At 37.6% G+C, this 25517-nt stretch overlaps 1 protein-coding gene across 5 annotated transcripts in view; it reads right to left on the bottom strand.

The window, feature by feature from the left end:
- The window catches only part of esrrb (estrogen-related receptor beta), a 68490-nt gene that overhangs the window by 7760 nt on the left and 35213 nt on the right, over positions 1 to 25517 (bottom strand). For all 5 annotated transcript variants that reach the window (XM_051133890.1, XM_051133889.1, XM_051133892.1 and 2 more), the window contains 2 exons: positions 8381 to 8491; positions 7279 to 7440 (listed from right to left, as the gene is read on the bottom strand). In XM_051133890.1, the coding sequence (XP_050989847.1) occupies positions 7279 to 7440; positions 8381 to 8491 (273 nt within the window). The remainder of the gene's footprint in view (positions 1 to 7278; positions 7441 to 8380; positions 8492 to 25517) is intronic.

Below are 25517 nucleotides of genomic sequence, written 5' to 3'. Positions count from 1 at the left end.
TTAAATCAGGGTGAATGATATATGAACAAACCCCTCAGTAAAAGCCTTCAGAATAAAGATAATAATAAAACTGTCTGGTGCATGAGTTGCTGAAGTAGAGAAGAAACACAGACAATGTATTTGAATTGGCTTAATAAATAAATAATGTCTTAATGAAGATGTAAAAAAGGTTTGTGTGAAGGTCAGAGTATAGAAATGATCACTGTAAAAGCAGCAGCAGTCTGTGGACAGTCTCCATTGTGATGAAAACAAATGTGTGTGTTTGTGTGATTCCTCTACATTTGGCATGACATCATCAGCAGAGACCCAATCAATACATGTCTGCTCATAAATCACACTGCTCCATAAATAATTTCAGCAGCGCTGCTGCTGCTCACACGAGCATTGGGCTCACGCGTCTGTCTCACCTCATCTCACCAGCGACAACAAAGAGCACAATCGAATAAAAGCTGTGCAATGGATTCCACCTGAGTGTTTGTCATTCCTGATCTCTGTAAGACCACTGACTCTTCTTAGTAGGTTAAATGTTGACAATTTGACACATATCAGATGAGATCTTAATAATTTCACATATCTGCTCATTCACAATCAGAAAAGATATTAAATCATACAGCAACCTTTAAGTCAAAATTAAATCAGATTTATTAAGTCATCATTCTTATTGTGAATGGTTCATTAGTGATGTTAGGCTAAAAGATAAAGTATTTGTCTTCATAATCTTCCTTTAAAATGCAAAACTTGCTCTGCACTTTTTTTTAGATACATTTCATTACCAACCCCGGCTCAATGGAAAAACGTGCCTTTGTTAGCTGGGCTGCGCAAGTCTTTAAGCTCTTTTATTGTAACTCGTATCGAGACTTGCATCACAAGTGCAATGCTGTACCAGGTGAGTTAACAAGCAAGTTTACTACGTCAGAAAAGCCATAGATATGAGGCTGGTTATGTGATGAAAACACTGAAATTCTTGATTGAGGAAGGAACCTTCAAAAATAAGCCTTTATTAATGGACAATATGCCCCCTTCATCATAATTTGTGTGAAAAGGAATAAAAGGTGTTGGTGTTTTACTGCCACTAGTGTTCATTTCAACTGGAAACTGCTGGGAATTGTACGCATAGGTGCGTTTTTTGGAGTTTCAAAGAAGTGAAGGGTGAGGCACGTTTTTCCAATGAGCCTGTGTTGTTCATTACAGAAGTACAATGGCTTCTGAGTGCCGTTTCATGTTGACTTTAAATGAAGATCTATCTGTACTTTACTAACGATAAGCGGCCCATCAGAACCCAGCGCAGGGCTAGAGATCATTTGGTCAGTGGAGCATGAACGATATGACGTTTTGTTCTGTTAAATACAGTAATACCCTTGTCTTAATCTGCTTTCCCTGACCTTCTGACCGGCCCGCACCACTGCGTACTCGTCCCCAGAGACACCGCTGGGCCTGACATGAGCCGCTCAGCTTGATGACGGGCCAGAAACGAGGCTTAATCAGTCTCATAATTACACATCATTTATTTCCACTGCTAAACAGATTCTGTGGTTAATGAGTAGCCGTGTAGTATTGACGGACCTGACCCTGCAAAACAGCTTCCTCAAGGGATTGACTCGTGGTGACTTCTGTGTGTCTTTAGCTTTGGATAATAACCTGTAACGGGCAAATTAACGGAATGGAAATTTGTGAAAGCGAAAGTCACATTTCAGAAGTGCATTATAAATAAACTACACAACACTTGAACAGGACATCTATGATCGGAGTTCAACTAAGGCCCTTACATACTCACAGCAAAGTTCTTTTTTTTAGGGTTAACAGGGAATTGTAAATACCGGTCCAGTGGTAACTTGAAGTGTTTACCAGGCGAAGCTTTCAAACCAAGCAGATCTTTGATGGTGAATGTAGCGAATTCGTGTGACCAAAATCTGTGTGGGGAAATTTTTCACCCTCGTGTGCAATTCCCAATTGCTTCCTAGTGAAATGGCTGGATTTTGCCTGCACCTTTATTGTGGGCTGTGCATCCTAACTGGAATAAAACCTCAGAAGTGACTGATTACACAAAGGCACAGACTGCAGAGAGTTTGACATTAGTGTACTGCAAAGATTAAAATATGGTACATTAATATGCACACATAGATACATGTCTAAAATAGTACATTTTCAATTATTTTTATCTTACGTTTCAACACGTCTATGATACTGAAGTTTAATTAAGGCGTCTATACACTCATGCCAAAGTTGAGTTAGGGTTAGGGTTTTTCATTCCTTGCCTAGGGTTAAAAGGAAGTTTGACATATCATATTGATATATGTGTTTGTCTCAAAGCAAAGCTGTTTACCAGCCTGAACTAACTTTTCTGGAAAGTTTGTTTTATGCAAGCTGTTTTGAACTCTTGAAATAAACTATAAATTAAATTAACTGGTTTGGCCTGATTTTGATAGAAATGAAGTCATTTTGTTCTTTAATTTTGCTTGTAATCGCCTCGGACCAGTGGTGGTTTACCAGCTGAAGCAAGCTTTTGAAACTTGAAATGAACTTCTTTTTGGCCCAATTTTCAAAGAGCAGACATCACACCAGTTCATTCTTCAATTTATTTGTAATTACCTTGGACCAGTAGTAGTTCAGTGGTGTTTCCCAGCTGGAGTAATCTTTTCTGGAAAGTTTGTTTTGGCAAGTTACTTTAAACTGCTGAAACAAACTTATGTTTGGTCTGATTGAAAGTCACACCTGTTCTTTTCTTGATTTCTTGTAATCACCTTGGACCAATGGTTGTCTAAAAAGTTTTTAACAGTTGGAGTAAACTGTTTCAAACTTGTGAAACAAACTTGAAATGAACTTCTGTTTGGCCTGATTTTGATAGAGAAAATGTCACACTAAATTGTTCTTTGATTTGCTTGTAATTGGCTTGGACCAATGGCAGTTTGAATATGTTTATCAGCTTTTCCAGCTTTTCTGGAAAGTTCACTTTGGCCAGTTGTTTTAAACTCCTGTTTAAAAGCCAGAGTAAGCTCCCTGTTAAAAAAAACGGCATATGTTGGTTAGGTATGAAGCATGTCAGCTGGTTTGAGCTGGTTTTAGCTGGTCCTTAGTTGGTCATGAGCTGGTTTAAGCTCATCCTCAGCAACTAGATCCAGCTCATAACCATCTTAACTAGCTCAGGATCAACTTAAACCAGCTCAAACCAGCAGCCATGCTTCAAAACATACCTAACCAGCATATGCTGTTTTTTTTCCAACAGGGCTGTTTCCAACTCTTGAAACAAACTCAAAATTAACTTTGTTTTGGTTTTATTTTGATAGAGAAGACATCACACCAGTTCGTTGTTTGTTATTGCTTGTAATCACCTTGGACCAATGATTGTTCGAAGCTGTTTACCAGTTGGAGCAAACTCTTAAGGAAGATTCACGTTTTAAACTCCTGAAACAAACTTCATTTTGTTTGAAATTACATCATAGCCTTCACCACCAGCAACTGTTCTTCAACATCTTCAATGCTCAAACACTGGTGGTTAGCACATGGTGGGCCGCTGATGGCATGTGGCTGATTAGTTGACTACTTTCCTGGGCAACTACAGTAGTCAACTGCGGCAGATGCCCCTCACCTCTCCCATCTCGCGCATGGGTGGCGACGGGGTCGGATCCGGGCTTTGATTGCCCCATCCATCATGATCGGTGGTGCTGAAGCCCGTCAATGGTTAAATTGAATATACTAAGGCCTGTCGGTCGGTGTCTATATTTAATAAAGGCCGCTGATGAGGTGCTGATTTATCGGCCGGCAGTATTCACACTCCATTACAAGGAGATTACACAGCTCGAGCTGGATCAGCCCCGGCAACACAGTAAGGAGATTTCACCGTTTAATGACAACGAGAAACAGCAAACCCAAGCCAGGGAAGGGGAGAGAGGGAGACGAGCGGATACAAGCGCAATCGCTCTGTGTACGAGCGGAATTATCCGCCGTCATGAGGGGTGATGTGATGCCTGTTAAATTTAGGGTTGATGCTAACTGCATAAGCTTTGTCAAACAGTTCATCATCAACACCAGCCTAATGAAAGGTGCCCATGAACTTCAATAATAGACTGAAGAGAAAAAATATACAAACACAGGGTTTGGGTGAAAAAGGTCCATTGTCTCTTGTCACTAGTGTAGTGACGTGTGAAGCACAGTTCACATAGAAACCACTTTCAAACCAAGCAGATCTCTGTTGAATGTGGTGAATTTGCATGATCAGATGAACCCACTGTGAAATCTGCATGGGGGATTTTTTTAACCTCAAGGGATATTTTTGCAAAAGGTTCAAGTAGGTCATATGAATTTGCCGCATTGACCATCAGAAAGCTGCTTGGTTTAAAAGTGACTTCTGTGTGAGCTGTGTTTTATACATTACTACACCAGTGACAACAATGAACCTTTTTTATTCACAAAATGTTGCAAAAAAACATGCCAATATGTCCCACCCTTAGGATTTGGAATAGGAAATAGGGGGAAAAAGCAAGGTCTGAAGACCTGTTTAACTTCTTTTAACTTGAGCGACATTGCAAAAGGCATGAGTGCAATGGTCAAACATAGTATAAAAGTAGTGTAATGTAATGGAAAAATGTGTTCTGTGTGAATGACCCCTATGATAAGGGTCTTAGCAAATGACTTCTGTGTGAGATGTGCTTCATACATTGCTAAACTATTGACAACAGCACAATGTGCCTTTGTAGGGAGCTCATTGGTTTTTGAAACGGAGCCATTATGTGTCAAATCAGTACGCTCCTGTTAAATCAGAACAATGTTTTTTGAGAGCAAGACAGCTTTCATGCTATGTGACTTCCCACAGCGAACGCGTCAGGTTGGGAAACAATTCCACACATCCTCACCGCAGAATTCCATGCTGGAAAAATCCGGCCCTAGGAGTCAGAGGTCCGGAGGCAGGTGATCGCCAGCTGTCTAATGTGACAGGGCTACTGTGTCCGACCATTAACGGAATGTAAAGCCTTATTCCACACCACACCTGACAGCTTCTGTTGTCCAGAACACGTCCAGATCATCAGACACTAGTTCTGCCGTTCCAGTGAAAGGTAAGCCGTCACATAACGCACGGCAGCTTTGTCCGTTCTCAGGCTTCCACGAGGCCTCGTCGGAACTGCGATCGTGTGGTTTTTGTAACTTGCTCCTTATCTAGTCGAGTTACAGGGCGACTAGCATTTAGCTTGTTTGCATAACTGTGAAGCGGCGCTAGCGCGAACGCAGGGGAACTCCAGAACTTAGACAGAGTGAAATGCGATCCGGCCGAGAACAAGAAGCTAGTGTATGTATGTCAAAGGTCTTTAGCACCTTACCGGCAAAAAAGCCATCTGTCAACATGTCCCACACATCAGCTTTAATGAGACGCCACTCAAACTATTTACAGAGACCCCCTTCTCTCTGCCGTGCCAACCGGGGCCCGGACATTTAGCGGAGGGATTAATTAACAATTAATCAACGGCCAAATCGATAGGGCCTGATCATACGAGGAGGCTGTTTACGGCCGTTTACTGACAGATGAGATGGGAGTCTGTGCGCCGTGTCCTGACGTGCACTGTAAAAGGGCTTTACTGTGACATAAAAATACTATTGCGATTCAGACAGGTGCGAACAGGGACCCATGAGTACAGAAGACCACAGTGTGTAACGCGTATACACTAATAACAACTGAAAGACACTTGTTGGATACAATCGAGCCCCATCCTACACATGTGCCTCCTTCACTTAGAACAGTAAAATGGGCTGTGAACTGAGTTTTGACTTAGTTCAGTCATCTTAAGGTACAGATTCCAGTCTATGTGAAATACTGTTCTGCACTTTATAATACACTGATAATGTTTGAAAACATTTTAATGCTGGTTAGTACAAACAGTATAATTAAAGGCCCTTAAGCGCAGATGAATCATATTTCTCCATCACTGACTGTCACAGACTAATGATAGTTATAAATGTGTGATATGTCTTTATTTTGTTTAATACACTGAATACTACTGAACAATATGGGATAATTTAACCTGATAATTTAATGACAGGAACTTTGCTGAACTGATGAATGATGGATATGTGCAGAATGCACAATAATCCACTGTTTTATATTTTCTCAAAAAAAAAAAAAAAATCAGCAATAACAATCAAGAATGTTTTAAACCTAAAGTGAAGGTACACAGCAATGGCATAGCAAAACAAGAAAAACAAAAAACACAAAGCAAAACCAAAAATAATTCTGGCACATGGCACTGGCAAAGCAAAGCTAAAAAAGCTAAAATAAAACAAAATACTTCTGAAAGTATGCAGCACTGACAAAGAAAAAAGAAAAAAGAAAAGAAAAATAAAGTAAACTAAACAAAAATCAAAACAAACAAACAAACAAAACTAAAATATAACAAAATACTTCTGAAAGTATGCAGCACTGACAAAGAAAAAAAAACAAAAAAATAACTAAACTAAAAAAATCTAATCAAAACAAAACAAAAAGAACAAAACAAAACCAAAAAAACTAAAATATAAAAAAAAAATACTTCTGAAAGTATGCAGCACTGATAAAGCAAAAAAATAAAAATAAACTAATGAAAAAAAACAAAAGCTAAAATAAAACAAAAAACTTCTGAAAGAATACAGCACTGACAAAGAAAAAAAAAAACTAAACAAAAAGCAAAAACAAAATTTGTGAAGGTACGCACCACTGACAAAGAAAAACAAAAAGCAAATAAAAGCAAAAAAAAAAAAATAAATAAATAGAGGCAATAGAAGTCTATGGTAGTACAAACGTGTGTGTGTGTGTTGAGGAGCAGTTTGAGGAGACTGTGTTTTTGGGTCAGTAGTGATCCAGTCGGCTGTAAGCTCCTTGCTGAAAGGCTCTCAGTGCTGACGCAGCACTGCTGTGTGTGTGTGTGTGTGTGTGTGTGTGTGTGTGTGTGTGTCTGTATGTACGATTAAGGGGGTCAACATCCTCCTAATCTCCTTACTAGATAGCACTTCACCCAGCTAATGATTACCATCTTCCCTAAAAACACAACACAGATGGACTGCACTGAGTCAGCAATGTGTACACAACTACTACTTTCCCTGTCTTTCTTTAATGTGTCTGTTTTTAACTGCTAAAGACAGAAATGCTTTCACACATATTCTATATACATGTCCTTTTTATTTGTTAATAAATAATCTGAGCTCTGTAGGAGGTAAACACCGATTTGCACAAACACATGCTTTCTGCAGCTAAATGAGACATAGCATGAGCTGCTGATTCAGCCGTGTGCTGGAGTCGAGAGCGTCTGGACTGACCTGGGATGTGTTTGGCCCAGCCGATGATGACCACCAGCTCGCGGTCGGCCAGGTCGCACAGCGTGGTCAGGGCTTTGATGTCGCTCTCGGGCATGGTGGGGTCTGGCATGGCGTAGATCTTCTCTGGTTCCGCTACCAGCAGATGGGACACGATCTTTGTCACTGAGGATAAAGAGGAACAGAGATGGGGTTATTCTGATGTGAAATCACTCAGACGTCGCATATGTGATAATACAACAGCAATTATTTGTTTTAGCTTCACAACAGAAATATTCACAAATAATTCATACCATACATTTCTACCATTGTGTGTTCATATTCATACTCATTCATAAATCATTATAATACGTGCCCTGGACCACAAAACCAGTCATAAGTAGCACGGGTATATCTATAGCAATAGCCAACAATACATTAAATGGGTCAGAATTATTGATCTTTCTTTTATGCCAAAAATCATTAGTATATTAAGTACAGATCATGTTCCATGAAGACATTTTGTAAATTTCCTTCCATAAATATATCACAACTTAATTTTTGATTAGTAATATGCATTGCTAAGAACTTCATTTGGACAAGTTTAAAGGCGAATTTCTCCAGATTTTCAAATAGTTGTATCTCAGCCAAATATTGTCATATCCTAACAAACCATACAAATGGAAAGTTTATTTATTTATTTCAGACAATGCATGAAACTCAATTTCAAAAACATGACCCTTATGACTGGTTTTGTGTGCCAGGGTCACAAATATAAAAACGTTCATTTGCCATAGTAATGATTCATGATGTTTAACTGATTAGTAGTTTATGCAGCTTCTGCAAAAATACTGAATATTAAAATACAGATGAAAATGTATAATTATTGTCATTGTTTGTGTATACTGATAAACATTAATGAACCATGATAACACATTCAAAGAACTTCCAACCTGAAGTAATTAACACTAATGATGGTTAACTGATGAGTAGTTATACATATTAATGGTATGTTATGCTTAATATAAATGTAATATAATGTAATATGTAATAAATGTAATGCACATATATATTTTCATTTAAAAATAAATTAAATGTTTGGGTATGTGTGTGTGTGTGTCCTCACATGGTTTTTTGGCTGGCGGTGGCAGTGTGAGCCCCAGGTAGGCTGTGTTTTCTGCATCCATTCTCCTCTTGTATTTTTGTCGCCCTCCTCGTACACGGTCTAGCCGAACACCTGATCAAACACAAACCACACATCACATACATGAACACACTTTAAGATCAATACACATTTAATCACATCTGTGAACAAAATGTCGTTTTGAGTCTGAAGAGCATTTTTTTTTTTTTTTTCTGAACATATTCACACGAGCTAAGTGAGAAATCAAACAATCAAAGCCATTAAAAGATGATTTCAAAGATTACATCTGTGTCAAAGCTCTGTAATGCAAAGTATTTAAAGCATGTCATGACACAGACACAACTACAGCATTTGGTACATGAAATAATGCAACACAATAATATAACAGTCTATTACTGATGTACATTATTAATATGATTGCTCTACATCATGCAAGTAGAAGACATTCAGTCTTAATTGTAATTTGTAAAAATGTAACTTTTAAAATGGCAGATTTCAAAGCATTGTTACATTAAATAAAACAAAGTCATTTAACTCGTTACTTCATTATCTTCCGTGCCTTACTGAACATTTTTTTTTTACAATGATAAAAAAAGCAACATTACTTTCAAAAACTCCTTTTACCTGACATAAAATAATTTTAATTGTAATAAAATAAAACATCTGTTTAAAAAACGCAAACTTATTTCATTTCAGCTAAAGGCAACAATTCTCATCTGCATTTAGTTTTTGATGTACTAAAAGAATTAAAACTGAAATAAAATGTAATAAAATGAACATTTTTAAATAAAAAAAAAAAAACAAAAACAAAAAAAAAAACAATAAAATGACACAATATTACCAAAAAATTACTAAAACTTAACTGAAATTAATATGAAAACAGGAAATATAAAATAAATATAATTTCAAAATATTGATAAAGTATCTAATACAATAACACTGAATGGGGCTAAATACACATTAACATGTCTTTCAAGTCAAATTAGTGGGGAAAAGTCTACTGCTTCTGTGCTGATCTGTATAAAATAATGTGATATTTTAATATTCATTTGCAATAGAGCAGGTATTTGCTTTATAGGGTTTTTATTTCTTTTCTCACACACACACACTGATACACACAAACGAGCCTCTATAGTAACAGTATCAGAGTGTAAATAAATCATTTCTCCTTTAAGGGTAATTTAAACTGAGGAAAGAGCTGACAGATTCACCAACACAAAAACATACAAGCCTGAGGGGCAGACGTGAGCGAGCGAGGGATCAGCGGGACGTGCTGCTGGCGGCCGCGGTGCTGCGCTCTCAGCGTGTGACGGAGGTGTCAGGCCTCCATATGTGAACACTGAGCGCGGCCGCTGTGACACTACACGCCTGCCGCACATCTAAACAGATGAATATTTAACACGGGGTCAATGAACTCACAGACGGACCTTCTCATTATTTAGCTTATCAGCAGCGCCGCCGAGAACGCCAACGACAGCTACCGCACCACGTTTATATACGCCATCAGCTGCCCAGTTTGGACCGTAAAAACAAAGATGTCGAGCCGTCGATATGTATAATGTACCTGAATCACACAAATATTATTGAGGTTTAGCACATTTCTAACACAAGCGCTATGGATGCCACACTAACGTCTTATTTATTAGCCAATTATTTGATAAGAATGCTTTTACATTTGTACATTACTCACCACTCCTAAACCTGTAATACTTCACCTGTTTGTTTATTCATTCACCACAGTTTAAATATGAGAAAATGACTGCATTTCTGACAGATGGGGGTTACAGTGTACATACAAGCCTAAAATCAAGCTCTACATCAGAAAACTGTGCTGTTCTTGAGAAATGAGAAAAATAACAGCTGAAGCCGTGACTACAAAGACCAAAAGTTCATGAACTGTCAGAATTATTTTGCAATAGTATGTTAAGCATGTTGCATTTTTATTTTCTTACAAAATTATATTTTCATCTCTTGAATATTAATTGGACCTACAATTAGGGAAATTATTTCAAAATTAAAACAGTATATTTATATTTGCTTGATGGAGCTGACATCAAGGTTGTACATTTTGTACATTTCGCAATAAATAAATAAATAAATACATAAATAAATACTGTTTCAGTTTTTCTACTTCAAAATTTCACATTTAAGCCTTTGCAATTATTTGTGAAATTTCTGAGTAAAAATAGTAAGTCTCAGGCCATTTTTGTCAGTGTATACAGACTATTGCATAAAAATATAAAACTATACTAGAACTATATTATTGTACTAAAACTATATTGCTTTAAAAATATCTAAAAGTCTGTCATCACATACTATAGTTAATCCAAAAACACGTGACCACTTAAAGTTCCCTGGCGGCTAAATGATTTCATCCCTCTACAACTTCTGTGTCAGAGGAGGTTTGTGTGCCACTACAGCAAATTACACTCCCGCAATTCTCCCTGCTCCCTCTTTATTGAACATTATAGAGTGTGAGATTAGAACAAGGACGGAAGAGAAGAGAAAAACACAGAGAAGAGGAAAGGAGGTCCATTTAGCACCCATAATCAGCTGACAAATGAGAGCAGCGGCGTAAGCGCAGGACACTGTTGTGTCGTTTTTTCGGATAACGCAACTCGGATGCAATGACCGCAGCCTTAAGAACGTTCGTCTGACTGTCTATGCTTTGCATTTTCAACGTTTCCCAGAAACGTCCCGCTTCAAAATATGAACTGCTAATTGCATTCGATCTGAATTATAACATCTAATTCATCTAATATGACACAAAAAGCGCAACAAAGAGCAGCGACAACAAACTGCATTATCTTTTTAGAAGCCAAATCGGGAGATTTCTTCTCCTTATACAAATTATTTGATTCCCTAGAAACAGAAATCTGATTAGGATTGTCTTTCAATTTTCTGACACTGACAACCCACTAACCTAATTACCCGCTGGTCCCCGTGGTCCTACTCTTCCTCGCAAACTCTGGCAGATCATTTGATGGTTGCTAAGTCGCAGTAAAATCTCATTTCTCCTAACTACGATTTTAATATTTTTATTGATAGTCGCAGACGGTGGGGAGCGAGATAAAATGATTTTAAATTATGCTAAAGATTGGATTGACTAAACGCACCGTAAATATAATTTAAATTTGGCCCAAATGGTTTGACTTAACAAGCTTATTATTACCACATACCTGAAGGACATAACTTTAGTCCTAAACAAAGGCATATTCTCATTCTTTGTCACGGTATTGATGTAGAAATTGTCATGCGAACTAATCCCAAATATAATGCTAATGTTACTAATGTTAAATGGATAAAATACAACACTGTGGTCTAGTTTCCCTCATAATGATGACAAATATCAATGCTGAAACTAGTCTCATCTGGTTTAGTTAGTCTCCCCAAACCATTCTAAAACATCGAACTAGGTCAGCTAAAACATGCACACCACCTCAGGCTGTTTTAAGTTGTTTTTTATTCAATTAATTGTATATGGTCACATTTGACCACAGGTTTCTCTATATATCTTGTGAACCGGCCAGCCCAGTGTGGGATGCTGCCGTCAGCCATCGCTAAAGCCGGTGTGAAGATTCAGAGGTACATAGGTGCCTGTTTTAATTAGAACAGTAAGTGCCATAATTAAACAGATGCTGGCAGGAATTAAACCTTGGCACTATCTAGTTTCCTGTTACACCCCGAGCAAGAGGGTCAGGGCGAGAGAAACTGAGGGAAAGAGATAAAAGAAAAAGGCCAATTTGTAATGGATCGGTGTGTCGTGAGGTCTTTAGATTGCAACCTCACTTGTTCAATCTGTACAACATGTATTGCAAAATTACATTTATACAGTCAATCAGATCAAGAATCAAGATCTGTTTGATTTGTAATGGGCGGATTAGTGTATCATGAGGTCTTTCAGACCCTGAGGTAACATTTCATTTAAAGGGGTGATCAGATGCTAAGTTCACTTTTACATGTTGTTTGAACATTAATGTGTGTTGTCAGTGTATGTACAAATCTACCCTATAATGATAAAAATGCATGCAGTGGTTTTTAATTAATCTACTGTATAAAAATAATATCCCCTTTTGCAAACCGAGCCGTTCTCAGATGCCTGTCGGTGTGACGTCACACCCACAGAGGCCGCTCCCACCATAGTTGATTGACATGACACCCGCCTTAAATCAGCTGTACCAGTCAGACCTCCATTGTTTGGATGCCGGAGCAGGAATGTAAGTTAGACAAGAATATCTCCGATTGAGCGATTGAGGTGTTGTGTTGCTGGATGTAATAATGAACATAGTGGTCATCATTTATTCCCGACATCTGAGCCACTGAAGATGCAGTAGATTACATTTGTTTGTGAAGGGAATGCGCCTCCCCGCGGGGCGGGGCGAGCAGAGCTCATTTGCATTTAAATGAACAGTCCCTCAGAATGGGTTGATTTTTACAGAGCTCATTTTGACAAGGTAAAAAGGGTGTTGTTTTACAAAACCATTGAGAATTTTTAACCAAAGTATATTATAGACTTTTCATTAAGACCCTAAAGAATCATATCAACTTGTGGAAAATGGGCATCTGATGACCCCTTTAAAGGCATGCATACGCCTTAACATAGCATGCATATTACAACAAACTGACTGTTTATTAGTACCCATAAAGCACATTTCAATGCCTTATTCTTCATGGCCATATTTTAGATCCCTTAACCTAGTGTTTCCCAACCACTGTGCCAATGAACAAAAACTTGCCATCTCTATTATATTTTGTTATTATTATTTTAAATATGTGCTACTGGTCATTGTTATGTCTGTCTGTGGGTTTTACAAATATTTAACCAATGAAAAAGCATTTAAAAGAGCTTGTGACTAGAACATTGGATCCTCAAATTGTCAGTCAAACCTCATAACTCCACTCCACAGTTTGAAGACAGACGTCTACTTCACAAAAGGTAAATAAAAAAAGTGATGTTTGAATAAGTACAGCATTTTCTTCACTTAGTTGTAGCCAATATACTTTTGTACATTTTAAATATCCTGTGCATAGGGGATCATCTTTTGTATCACTAGATTTTGGCCAAAAACAACAAGAAAAACTGAGTGCCTCTATAGCTAGAATTAACTTTATAATCTGTAAATTGTTGAAAAAGTAATGTGATTAATTTACTGCCTTAGATTCAACCATTCTAACGACAGACAAAACACATAGCCTCTGTCATTCACACGTCAAAAACCTTGGTAAGTCCATTTGATCATGATATTTGTGACCCTGGACCACAAAACCAGTCATAAGTCACACAGATATATTTGTAGCTATAGCCAACAATAGACTGTATGGGTCAAAATTATCGATTTTTCTTTCATGCCAAAAATCATTAGGATATCAAGTAAAGATCATGTTGATCATGAAGATATTTTGTAAATTTCCTACTGTAAATATATCAAAACTTAATTTTTGATTAGTAATATGCATTGCTAATAACTTCACTTGGACAAGCTTAGTGGTGTACCATGGGATTTTTTACTTGTCAAAACTGTGCAGAAAAAGGCTGGGACACACTGCCTTAATTATCCACATACCTAAACTTAACAACTACCTTTCTAACTCTTAATAAGCCTTAAAAAAAGTGTGACTGCTCCTACAAGATCAGTAATTTTTTTTTACAGTTTTGTGTACAATGTGAACTGGGTGATTAGTTAGAGGATAAGACTCATGCATGTCATTCTAAAGAAAAACACCAGTATGCAAACCCAATGTGAAAGCCGTACGTTGGGCGCCAATTTGTTCTCACCCTAGTTAAATGCTGAAGTAAAAGGAGTTGTGAATGCGATAAGACAATAAGCTCACTGGTTTAATCAGTACAACATTAATAGCAAAATAACATCCAAACCAGTCAAATTACATTCTACTAGATCAAGATTGTATTTTTGTGTGTGTGTGTGTGTGTGCAATGTAAACTGGATGATTAGTTAGTGACATCTGAGAATGAGACTCATGCATGTTATTCCAAAAAAATCAAAACAAAACAAAACAAAAACAAATGTTTGTCTTCATAATGTTTCATTTAAAAAAGTAATAAATAAAGTAATAAATGTCACCCCAGTAATCAAACTTAATTAAAAGCCCTACATTGGGCATCAACTTTTTTGCTTCACGCTGTAGTTAAATGCAGAAGTAAAATGAGTTGTGAATGCCATTTGACGTTGACAGTAAGACAATAAGAGCTCTGAATACATCTTTTGGACGATTCCACTTGCACGAGAGGAATGAGCGGCTCAAATTGGAATATCTTCAATGAAACACGAGAGCAATGCGTTTCTGAAAGCGAGTGTGTTTTACGGCGCTGACCGCCGCCGATTCACAGAGAGCGGATCTCGAATGTCGTTTCTTCAAAGCGAACGTGGCGGCGTGGGAGAGAGAGAGGGCTTAGGGCCAGCGCGGAAGGCATCCGAGTGCGGATTAACCCTCGGGCCCGTGACTGCGCGAGGGCCAGCTGACCCCGGGCTCCTTTTCCCCTCTCAAAACAATAATCCCCTCTTGAGCAAAGCCCCTACAAAAGGGCCTGTCCCCACTCCTGTCGGCGGTTCGCTGGGGGTAGCTGGACTTGGCAGGGGCCCTTATTTTTGGTGGTCTCACCTGTTCTGGGTGCCTGTCATCTGGGCGAGGGGAAAGTGTCAGCGTGGCTGAGATGGTTGGCAGTGCCTCAGGGAGCTTAGGATGACCCGTTTTTAGCTAGGAAATTCACAGGGCCGCGTCCTAAGGCCACGGCGAACTCTACCTTTCATGGTTGCCGACAACCCCCGTCTGAACTGGCCTCGCGTCAGCACTATTTCAAAGAGCCCTGTGTTTGGCAGCTCTCGGGCGCGTGGCATTTTTCCTCGCGAACGGCGACCAGAGATACGGCGAGGGGACCGCAGAGCTGACATCTAACCCAAAAACACCTGTGCCGTGGCTTCTTCTAGCACGGCCGGACCTAATCAGGCACTCTTCCCAAAGACGCTGCCAACAAAGGAGGAAACTCACGCAGCACAATCCTGCCAAAGGACAACTGAATGTTGTTCACTGTGGGGTGATGCACTCTCAGAAAAAAAAACTTCGGAAAAAAATCTGACCTGTAGGGGTACAACAGCTCAGAGGGACATCTTTAGCCTTAAAAAGATTCTTAGTAGCAACTTAAGGGTACGTATTACTACTCTAAGGTACTAAAATGCACCTTTCATGGAGTGTTCACACCAAAAGCAAATTTAATTATTCGCATGAGTAGATTACATACAAGTCAATGCAAAGACGTGATGCAAATCCACACCGGGCGACGTTAATGACGTGAATTGAGTGATGCAATTTCCGCAAGGGCGCAACATTGCGTCTTCCATGCAAGTTCAAAATTTTAAACTTCAGTGGAAAATTCGGACAATACATTGTTGCGCAAGTCAGTCAACAAAGAGCTTATTGACACATCTAGTTTGACATGTCCAATTGTATCAGAATTTCTTTTTGTTTATTATTTTTATTCGTGTGAGTGATGTTAAAAACATCTCACAAGTAAATTAGAGTGAGTAACGCAATGCAAATATTCACTTTGTGTTTGGTGTGTACAAGGGATGTCGCAATTCTCAATATAATATCGAACCGTTCGGTACGACATCCACGGTTCAATGCACGCTTGTGAATTGCGGTCTTTCGGTTTTGCTTTTAAATAACTTCCTTTTTTTATTTCTCTCGGAATTTGCTGTATGTGTGCCCGCGGTTTCATGTTCTGAAATGAGGAAACGCTTCCCCGCTAATATTTGAAAAAGCAACACACGCAGAGCATCTTCCATTCTAATGACATGCAATGATAAGCCTTTCTAAACCTGTTGTCCAACAAAAGAGTTATAAAAACAACAGTTATAAAAAAACATTATAACTTGTTTTTTAATTTACAACATCAGTGGAGTGTTTGAAATAACTTCCTTATGTGATCTGATGTGGATTCTTATCACAGAATGAGGCAGACAATAAATTCTATACTCATATTCTATGTCGATTAGCAATGGCTTATGAATATACACAATATATATTATTGCAGATGAGTGTTTATTGTCCTTACATTTCATCATTCAAAACGTTTAACGTTATATCTTGTTTTTATTTAGTTACGGCAAAGGCGATGCCTTTATCCATATTAGAGAAGCTGGAACAGAACGTCACCAGTGTTATTTCTTTGATGCATATGTCGATTTTCTGCACAAGGGCGCGTCTAGTATGGATGAAACCCATTCTATTTTGCATAAAAATGGAAAAAATAATACCTCTCTCAAAAGAAGAATTAAGCAGACATACTAAACCATGTTTTTTCCAGTGTACAGAGGTTTACAGGAGTATTTTGTTAATTTGTTGCAAAAAGAAAAAAAAAAACACACTGAAGTGGCAAGATATCAGAAGCGAACCGAAAACCATGGTTAAAAACCGAGGTATGTATTAAACCATGGACTAACTGTATTGTTGCATCCCTGTGTACACACCATTAGGGTTAGAAAGCCACAAAGTAGTGCCCTAAAGGTACACATTTTGAGAATGTGGAATTCTTCTTCTAAAAATGTCTTCAGCAGTTGAAATGGTTTTCTGTTAAAAGAACAGAACTACATGTTGTTTAGGTAGCAACATTGTTTTGAAACATCCTACAGTTCAAATACAGTAATACAAGTTTTCGAAAATAAAAAGTTTTAGAAATATATAAATTGAAAAATAAAAAATATAATTGTTCTGAACAAAAGTGGCAGACGGGCTGAATGAAAATGCAAATTCACTTACGGAAAAAGTGATGACTTTACAGGTACGTTCTGAGACATATCTGTCAAGCGGAAAAGTGCACTGCACACCAAATGGACACCAAATGGACAAATGGTTATTTTCTTTCTTATTTTTGCCTGCATAATCTCAACATGTTGGAGCATACTGTATGCATCATCCACCCAGCCAGAGCTTCGACATCCCTCCCCAGACAAATTATTTGATTCATGATCTATTAAATTCAGTATGTGTCTACACTTTCTTTAGACTCTGAGTGTGTTTTGTGATCGGGCAGTCATCTGTCTCCCTTTAGAGATGATCTACAGTGTGTCGTTCGCGTCCAGCAGTGATCTAGGCTCTCCGGTGGAAAACACATGTTCACGCCTGCGGTAATCCTCTCACCTGTTCAGACGAGGCCTCGAGGGAAACGACCGCCACACACTCACGGTTCACACTCAGATATGTCTTAAAGGAATCGCTCACATTAAATGAGCATTCACTCATCATTTATTCACACTCATGTCCTTCCAAACATGTATGTTTTTTTTTTTTTGTCTGTGAAAAACAAAGTGAGATGTTGAGCAAAACGTCCAAGTGGGGAAAAAGAGGCAAGTTTCAAAAAGGACAGCATAAATGTATCATAACTAACTTTGTTATGGTCTGTTTTTAACAGATAAATCGCTATCCACTTTCATTGTGTGAAAGATTTATATTTCTTTGTGAAGAGCATGAGGTCAGAAAAACATAAGAGTGATTAAATGAAAAAAATGTTTTGAGTAAAGTAACCATTTAAACTTCTTGCTGTTGTGCATATAACGTCGCAAACACCTAAAACGTACACGAAACCAATATATTAGACATTGTGCAGGATTGCTAATAGTGGAGTGATATTTAGGTTAAGGTGAATAATAGGGATGCATGCAGTGACTAATTTGATAGTTGTTTTGTATCTGACTAGTCGACTAGTCTAAAAGATGGATACCCCCAAAAGATGGTAAGAAAAAAACCTATGTATGTGCATGTATATAACAGCCTACATTTGAAATACTTATCTATAAATCACACTGTGAAATCACTCACACTGAATTCTGCTTGCTGTACGCTTGCCTCGCGTTATCATAATTTAAAGGGGTCCTATTATGCTTTTTCACTTTTTGAATTTTAGTCAATGTGTGGTGTGTATCTTTGGGCATAAAAAATATCTACAATGTTACAAATCTCAAAGTCCACTCCAAAGGGAGACAACACTCCGAACTACAACAAACGGCTCCTTTGGACTACAGCGTTTGTTTTCCGCATGCAATGATGTCACAACACGGTCCATCAGAATATCATTAAAATAAATCCCGCCCACGGAAATTGTTTGTTGGAGGGGGGGGTTGTTGTTGGGGGCAGGGTGTAGGGATGAGGTGGGAGATTACCCTAACGATGCAGCAGGAGAGCCGCTTCAACAAACCACAGCGCGGCAGGTATAAACACAAGCATTGACTAGAGTAGCCAATTCAGAGCAGTAATGCGCTGCAGACGTGTGCAGTGTGTGGTAAGAGATTTATTCATCATACAGTGTAGATAACGTTAGCTTAACTTATAACACGAGTGTTTTTTAAAATGCATAAACTTGCACTAGAATAGGCTAGACTAATCAGTGATGATGTTCTTTGATAATGTTAGGCTGCTTTTAGCCTTATGCTGGAGCTGGTTTAATAAAGGCCTCTTGTAGTGAATTGATGAGTTTTTGTAAGAAAAATATCCATATTTAAAATGTAAGAATCACTTTAATCTAGCTTGCGCTAACAGCTGTACACGGAACTTGCTTCTTTGACAAGGGGTGTGGCAGTACTGAAACACCGTCTAAGCTGTTCGCCAATCACAACGCAGTGGGACAGGTAAGCAATCACAATACATTTCGTTTTTCGGAAGGTGGAACCGGGAACTAATTGAGTCATTTGTGCCAGGCTGGGAGAAATGTATTGTAATGTAAATTATGTTAAAAATAATGCATTTTTCGAACCACCAAGCATAAAAGCATGTTCTAGTACACCCCCCCAAAAAAAAAAGACTCTGTTAAAAAGCATAATAGGACCCTTTTAATTTTAGGCGGTCGTTGAAAAGGAAACAAAAGAAGAGCATAAAGTCAACATCAGCCACTGCATAGCTTGTTTATTAAAATCAGCTGGGGAAATACAGAACCAGGCATGGCGCCAGAATTTTTTCTCTACCGGGGCTAAGGTGGGGCTCGCCAATATGTGGGGGTCCTAAGAAAATAATCGATATTCATGACGTCAAAGTTACTTCATAAAGAAATTGTCTGTTTTTTTTATAAAAGCAGCAATGGTACACACCACATTTAACAGAAGTATAGTTTTAAATTGTAGCCTATTTAGTGAAATAATAGGCATGTTCAATGAAATAGACACAAGGTAACCAGAGCCCTGCATTTTAGCCTGAGCCTGGCGGGCAGCAGCGAGCGCAAGTGCAAGTGCCTTTAGCGCAGTTTGAAGAGTTCCGCGATCGAGCACACGCAATAGGCTAAAGCTTGCCACAAAGAACCGGCAAAACTAATTACCAAGAATGTGTCGAGATAAAATAGTAAGGAGACTTTTGAATTATTTATTAATAAACTAGTATTTTCTATCGCCTTTAGAGATAAATGCATCTTTTCGGATTACGTAATAGAAGAGATTTTGTTTTTGATTTAAATTATTTCGCTTTAAAGTAGTAATTCAAAGCATTCTATAGACATATTTATCTTGTCTGTAAGGCAAGCCAGGAGACGGTAAAAAGCGCATCCTCTGTTTTCTTTATTTTATAAAAGCAAAACATTTCGTTACTATTGTGAGTGCACATAAATTAAAGTAGACCCTTTACACTTACGAATAATGTATTACTCTTACCTTTATGAGCACAAAAGACAGCATATTTTAATATGTTTCCAATGAGAATATGTTTCCAATAAGTTTCCAAAGTGATCGCGCTGGCGCCTCCGTGTCCTGTAAAGCGCGCTTTAGCTTCCACTCTCTGCACAAATGATTGGATATGCGTCTAACAGCGCACATTTATATAGGTTAAACGTTTAAACTAACATTGTGATATGCTTGAACTGTTTCATATCTATAGATTTTATTTCAGGCAAGTCGTTTGAGAAGGCTAAAGTGATCAGACGTAGGCTATGATCAACTCACTGTCTGCCGCTAAATTTGCTGGCTTTGGCTAGCCTCTAAGCTAACGTCTACGACGTGCCTGTTATGTCCAGTAAGACTGCTCCAGTAAGAGCTATTGTTAGCCAATCTGATATTACACCATTTACACACAACTTTTCCGGTTCCTTCTAATTCAAAATAATCCCACACCCCAGTCTTTTGCGTGGTCATGAGGTCTCTATAAGGGCATGCGAGGTCTGAGGTAAAAACGTAGTTTCCACCCAGATACACTTTTAAAAATAATGTATTATTTTTCAAAGGTTTAATTTTAAAATGTTTTAAATGTAACGTTAAAATTATGGCAATTTCAATGATAAAATCATGTTTCGTTTTGTTTTGTTTTTTTCTGTCGTGTAGTCGACTATTGTTTTCAGTGTTGACTAGTAGGAGCTGTACCGTTTAGTCGACCAGTCCCACACATCCCCTTAGTGAATAACACAGACCAACACATAATTCTCTATAGATTTTATGGCAGACGGAAATCAGACGTCTAGATGAGGCTTGTGACTGTGAGAGATGTGAGAGTGAGTCTTGTGGGTTTAAAAAGTCTTTGGATTACGTCAGTGTAATCTCTCAATAGTATCTGTTCCTTTCTTCCCAGCTCCGATTCGCTTCCATTGATCAGAGGAAAAAAACCTGTAGTCCCTGACATCTGAGTCCTCTTATTGATCACTTCCTGTTTTGAGGGAATGAAGTGGGTCCAGGACTATGCAGTAAATCTCACGACTGAAAACATCCTGCGCTCAGACTACCGGGCCCTGCGCGCCTGATAAAGTCTTTAGTTTTATCACCTTTGAAATGATTATTTTAGCCTTATCGGTTAAAGTCATTTTTCTCTCCTCGTGGTGGCTTTGTTGAGATCACTGTCCTACTTGTAATGTTTCTACCAAGATTCATATGGTTACATATTATTTACTGATTTATCAATATCTATTTTACCCATAATTTCTGTTCCCTCAATAGTAAAGTAACTTAACATAAATTTGTCTCAGTAACTTTGTACACTACTGCTAAAAATGTGGGGGTTGATTTTTTTTTTTTTTTTTTTTAGTATTTCTAAAAAAGTTTTTTAATGTGCACCAAGGCAATATTTATTTTTTTAAAAAAAAAGTAAAAATTTGTGTAAAAAATTGTGTATTATTGCAGTTTAAAACAGCTGTTTTCGATGTGAATATCTGTTAAACTGTAATTTATCTCTGTGATGCGCAGCTACATTCTCAGCGTCATTACTCCAGACTTCAGTCTCATATGATCCTTCAGAAATCATTTTGATATGCTGATTTGCTGCTCAACAAACATTTCTGATTATTAGCAATGTTGAGAACAGTCGTGCTGCGCAGTATTTTTCTGGAAACCATGATACATTTTATTTTTCAAGATTCACAGATTAATATAAAGTAAAAAAAAAAAAAAAAAAAAAAACAGCATTTACTTGAAAATATAAGTCTTTTGTAACATTTTAAATATATTTGTCACTTGATGAAAATATGATTTTTTAAAACAATTTTGCATTCATAGAATGACTTAAATTGAACAAATTATTACTATTTAATAGTACTGTCATTTCTATTAAAACATGCATATATTATAATAATATATTTATTATTAAGTCAAAAAGCAGAACAACTCAGTTTTGCATATCAGTTATCACGTGACTTAAATCGTATCAGATATAAAAACAACATCTGTAGATGCTCTTTTCTCACATTTGGCTCTAGTAAACGCAGCGTGAGAATCTGTAGTATGTTGTCAAACAGAAAGGAAGGTTTACGACAGTTCACGCAGGTGCTGTCCTGTCCTGTAAAGTTGTAATTAGGTGAGATGGCTGCATTGAGCTCGTGACCTTCGCTCGTCTCAGCAGCCGCTCGGCCGTGGGCTCCGGTCGGGCCGGTCATACGGTGAGGGTAGACGTGGACGGACGTGACCCTCTGCGTCTCATCTCCTTGTCGCCTTGAAGGACCCGATTGATTTGGCGCTCACGTAGCGTCGGATCGGAGACAGACAGTGACCTTGCATTTGAGGAGGGATGCAGGATGGCCAACAAGATGCCTGTTCATGTCATCGTACTCATTTGCAAAATGTATGAACATATTTTTATAATGTTGGAAAAGCTGGTTAAACTGCATTAACACTAACGTGTGGACTGACAATGAGAAATCTGTGTTAGAAATGATCTTTTCTGGAGGGTAAAGAACAAAGCCAGCCTCTGTGAAAGACCTTGTGTGCTTCCATAGGACATCCAAGTCATATTTTCAGCGCTGTCTGAGGTTGTCATTGACTTTTCCAAAGAAATAATCATTGTATTTCATTAAAGTTGCAATTAACTAAAACTAAACTGTTCAAAAATGTAATGTCTTTGAAACAAAACGTTAACTGAGATGAAAATAAAATAATAAAATAAAATATTTATTTAGCTATATACTATATATATATATATATACTTTTTTATTATTATTATTATTTTGCAATAATAAAAGCAATATTTGCCTTCTTTGTCTACATACATTTTCATATTTACTCTAGGTGAAGCAAAAACAGCTTGATATGTTCTAGTTTGCAGTTAAGAATTATGAACTTTTTCATGTTTTACTGAAAATACACTACCATTGAAAAGTTTTTGTTTTCTTTGCTATCAATTTTTTATTAACTTAACACATCCTTGGTGTATAAACATATTTATTTCTTTCAAAAAAAGAAAGAATTAAAAAAAATTCTGACCTCAAAGTTTTAAATGGTATATTGTTACAGATGATTTCTATTTTAAATAAATAATGTTCTTTTTAATGTTTTTTTTTTTTTAAAATGAAAGTATGAAAGTACATTTTTTTTATGAAAGAAAGGTTTCCACAGAAATATTGGTCAGCACAACTGTTTTCAACATTGCAAATAATCAAAAAATGTTTGTTGAGCAGCAAATCAGCATATTAGAATGATTTCTGAAGGATCATGTGACACTGAAGACTGGAGTAATGATGCTGAAAATGCAGCTTTGATAACAGAAATAAATTACATTTTAACATAGATGCACACAGGAAGCAGCTATTTTACATTGTAGTAATATTTTATAATTTGTATTTGGTCTAACAAATGCAGCCTTGTTGAGCAGAAGAGACTAACAGCAGTATTGTTCGCTCCTAACATCTAAAAGCGGCTGAAGTGCAGACATATGCACTGATGTCGATGTTGCCGTCTGCTCCTCCATCTTATTGTTTAAGCTCCATTTTTTGCCTCGACACAGGTGATTCATTTCTGACAATCCCTCCCTATTTTCTGGGCTCTTATTCCTCCAGATAATATATTTGCATTAATTTTTCATCAGCGAGTAATGCGATTCATTCTCGGTGTCTCATGCAGCGGAGAGATTCCGTTACTTCATTCAGCTCCATATAGACGGAAGAGCTTTCACAGATGGATTGTGGGTGAACTACACACATTACATTACAGACCTGTTTCAAATCCAGCCGTACGCACATGCTCTTATGTTACTCCTGCGTGCACATCAGCGTACATAATATCACGCATTTACTGCATTAACGTGAATACGGTGAGATGTGGGAAAAAGGAAAGTAAGAGAGAAAGAAAGAAATATCTGTGAGCGTATTTAATTGTCACAGATTTCCCACATGGCAGGACTTTAAAAAAGCATCCGCAGGAAGAGAGCTGAGATGTTCGGAAAACATTTAGCGGATCAATACGTCGGGGAGAGAGCGTGTGCTCTGGGACAGAAGGCTTTCCAGTCGGAATACTGTTACACTTCTATTAGTCAGACGCACGGATCGACCTATTCAGCATATTTCTGTCTCTCTGCCCAACAGGCGCAATTATTTACTGCCGTGTTGCTGCGTGCGAGCGCGGCTCGTGCCAACGGCCCCTCAGGTCCAGCGCGGCTCTGACACGGGTCCGCCGGAGCGCCAGCCAACAACATTTACGAGTCTAACATGGCTTGTGTGTCTCTGGCAAGCGTGCGGCTTCATCTGGCGCTGCGCTCAGCTCTGATCGCTGACGTGTGTTTGATGGAGCCGCCGCGGTACAGTCAGTAAAGACACACCACACCGTGTGACTGATTTAAAGGCCAACAAATGACATTACAAAGTAAAATGTGACCTAATGAAAGACCTGCCGAGGTGAACGACTAAACATACTTTACACATGTACGTGAATAAGAATGACACGCAAGTACAATCTCAAACGCTGACTTGTTTGAAAATGAACGAGAATGCGATTTAAAAGCGGGTACATGCAATAAGCGTGACACACAAAAGCAGGCGAAGTGACAATGTGTTGATCCTAAAACTGTTGTTAACTAAAACTAGAACTAAAGCTACAACTATTAACAGTTTTCACAAAATAAAATAAAATATAAATATTAGATGAAAAACTTCAATGCATTTTTTTTTTTTAAATGCTTAAGAAATTTTGCTTTCAAATAAAATTACTGAAAATAATAAGTTAATATTAGTAACTGTAAACTGTAACTGTTACTTAAATAACAGTTTAAGTACTACAATTAGTAAAATTAAAACCTAACAATTAAGCTAAACAATATATATGCATAAAAAATTATAAAAATGACAAAAGCACAACAAAATTACTAAAACTAAAATGAAAACTGAAAATATAAAAGTAAAAGCTAATTTAAAATATCAAAATACTACAACAGTACTGTATATAAATAATAAATAGCACGTGTTGATGGTTTTTGAACGTGAGAGCGTCACACACCCTGTCCATGGTTATCTGATTTGATGACGAAATATGAATTCCTGACAATCTTTGACATAAACAACATAAGACACAAGTGTTTCTCCTTATTATAAAATTCCACTATTCTAACAATCTAAGACTACATGATCAGTCTCGTTTAGAATCTGTAAATTCAAGAAGTTTAAGAAATCAGATTGTTGCATAAATACATTAAAGCAACACATAGTTTGGATAATTTGAGGGACACCTGTATGGTAAGTTTAACAAAAGCAAAAACTTTTGAGGTTTGATTTAATTATGGATGAGGTTGAAGAAGGTTAAGCCTGGAATCTAAACCAAAATTGAATCTAACCTTGACTGGGATTATACCAAACATAAGTGATCTAACTTTGTACAAAGCTGAATAAACTGACCAAATATTCGGACTAATATTTTAAATTGGTTTAATTATTATTCAT

The sequence above is a fragment of the Labeo rohita genome, chromosome 17, assembly GCF_022985175.1.
Source record: "Labeo rohita strain BAU-BD-2019 chromosome 17, IGBB_LRoh.1.0, whole genome shotgun sequence".
In the NCBI taxonomy this organism is placed as follows: domain Eukaryota; kingdom Metazoa; phylum Chordata; class Actinopteri; order Cypriniformes; family Cyprinidae; genus Labeo; species Labeo rohita.
The sequence above is the reverse complement of the archived record's forward strand: the minus strand, read 5'-3'. Positions and strand labels throughout refer to the sequence as shown.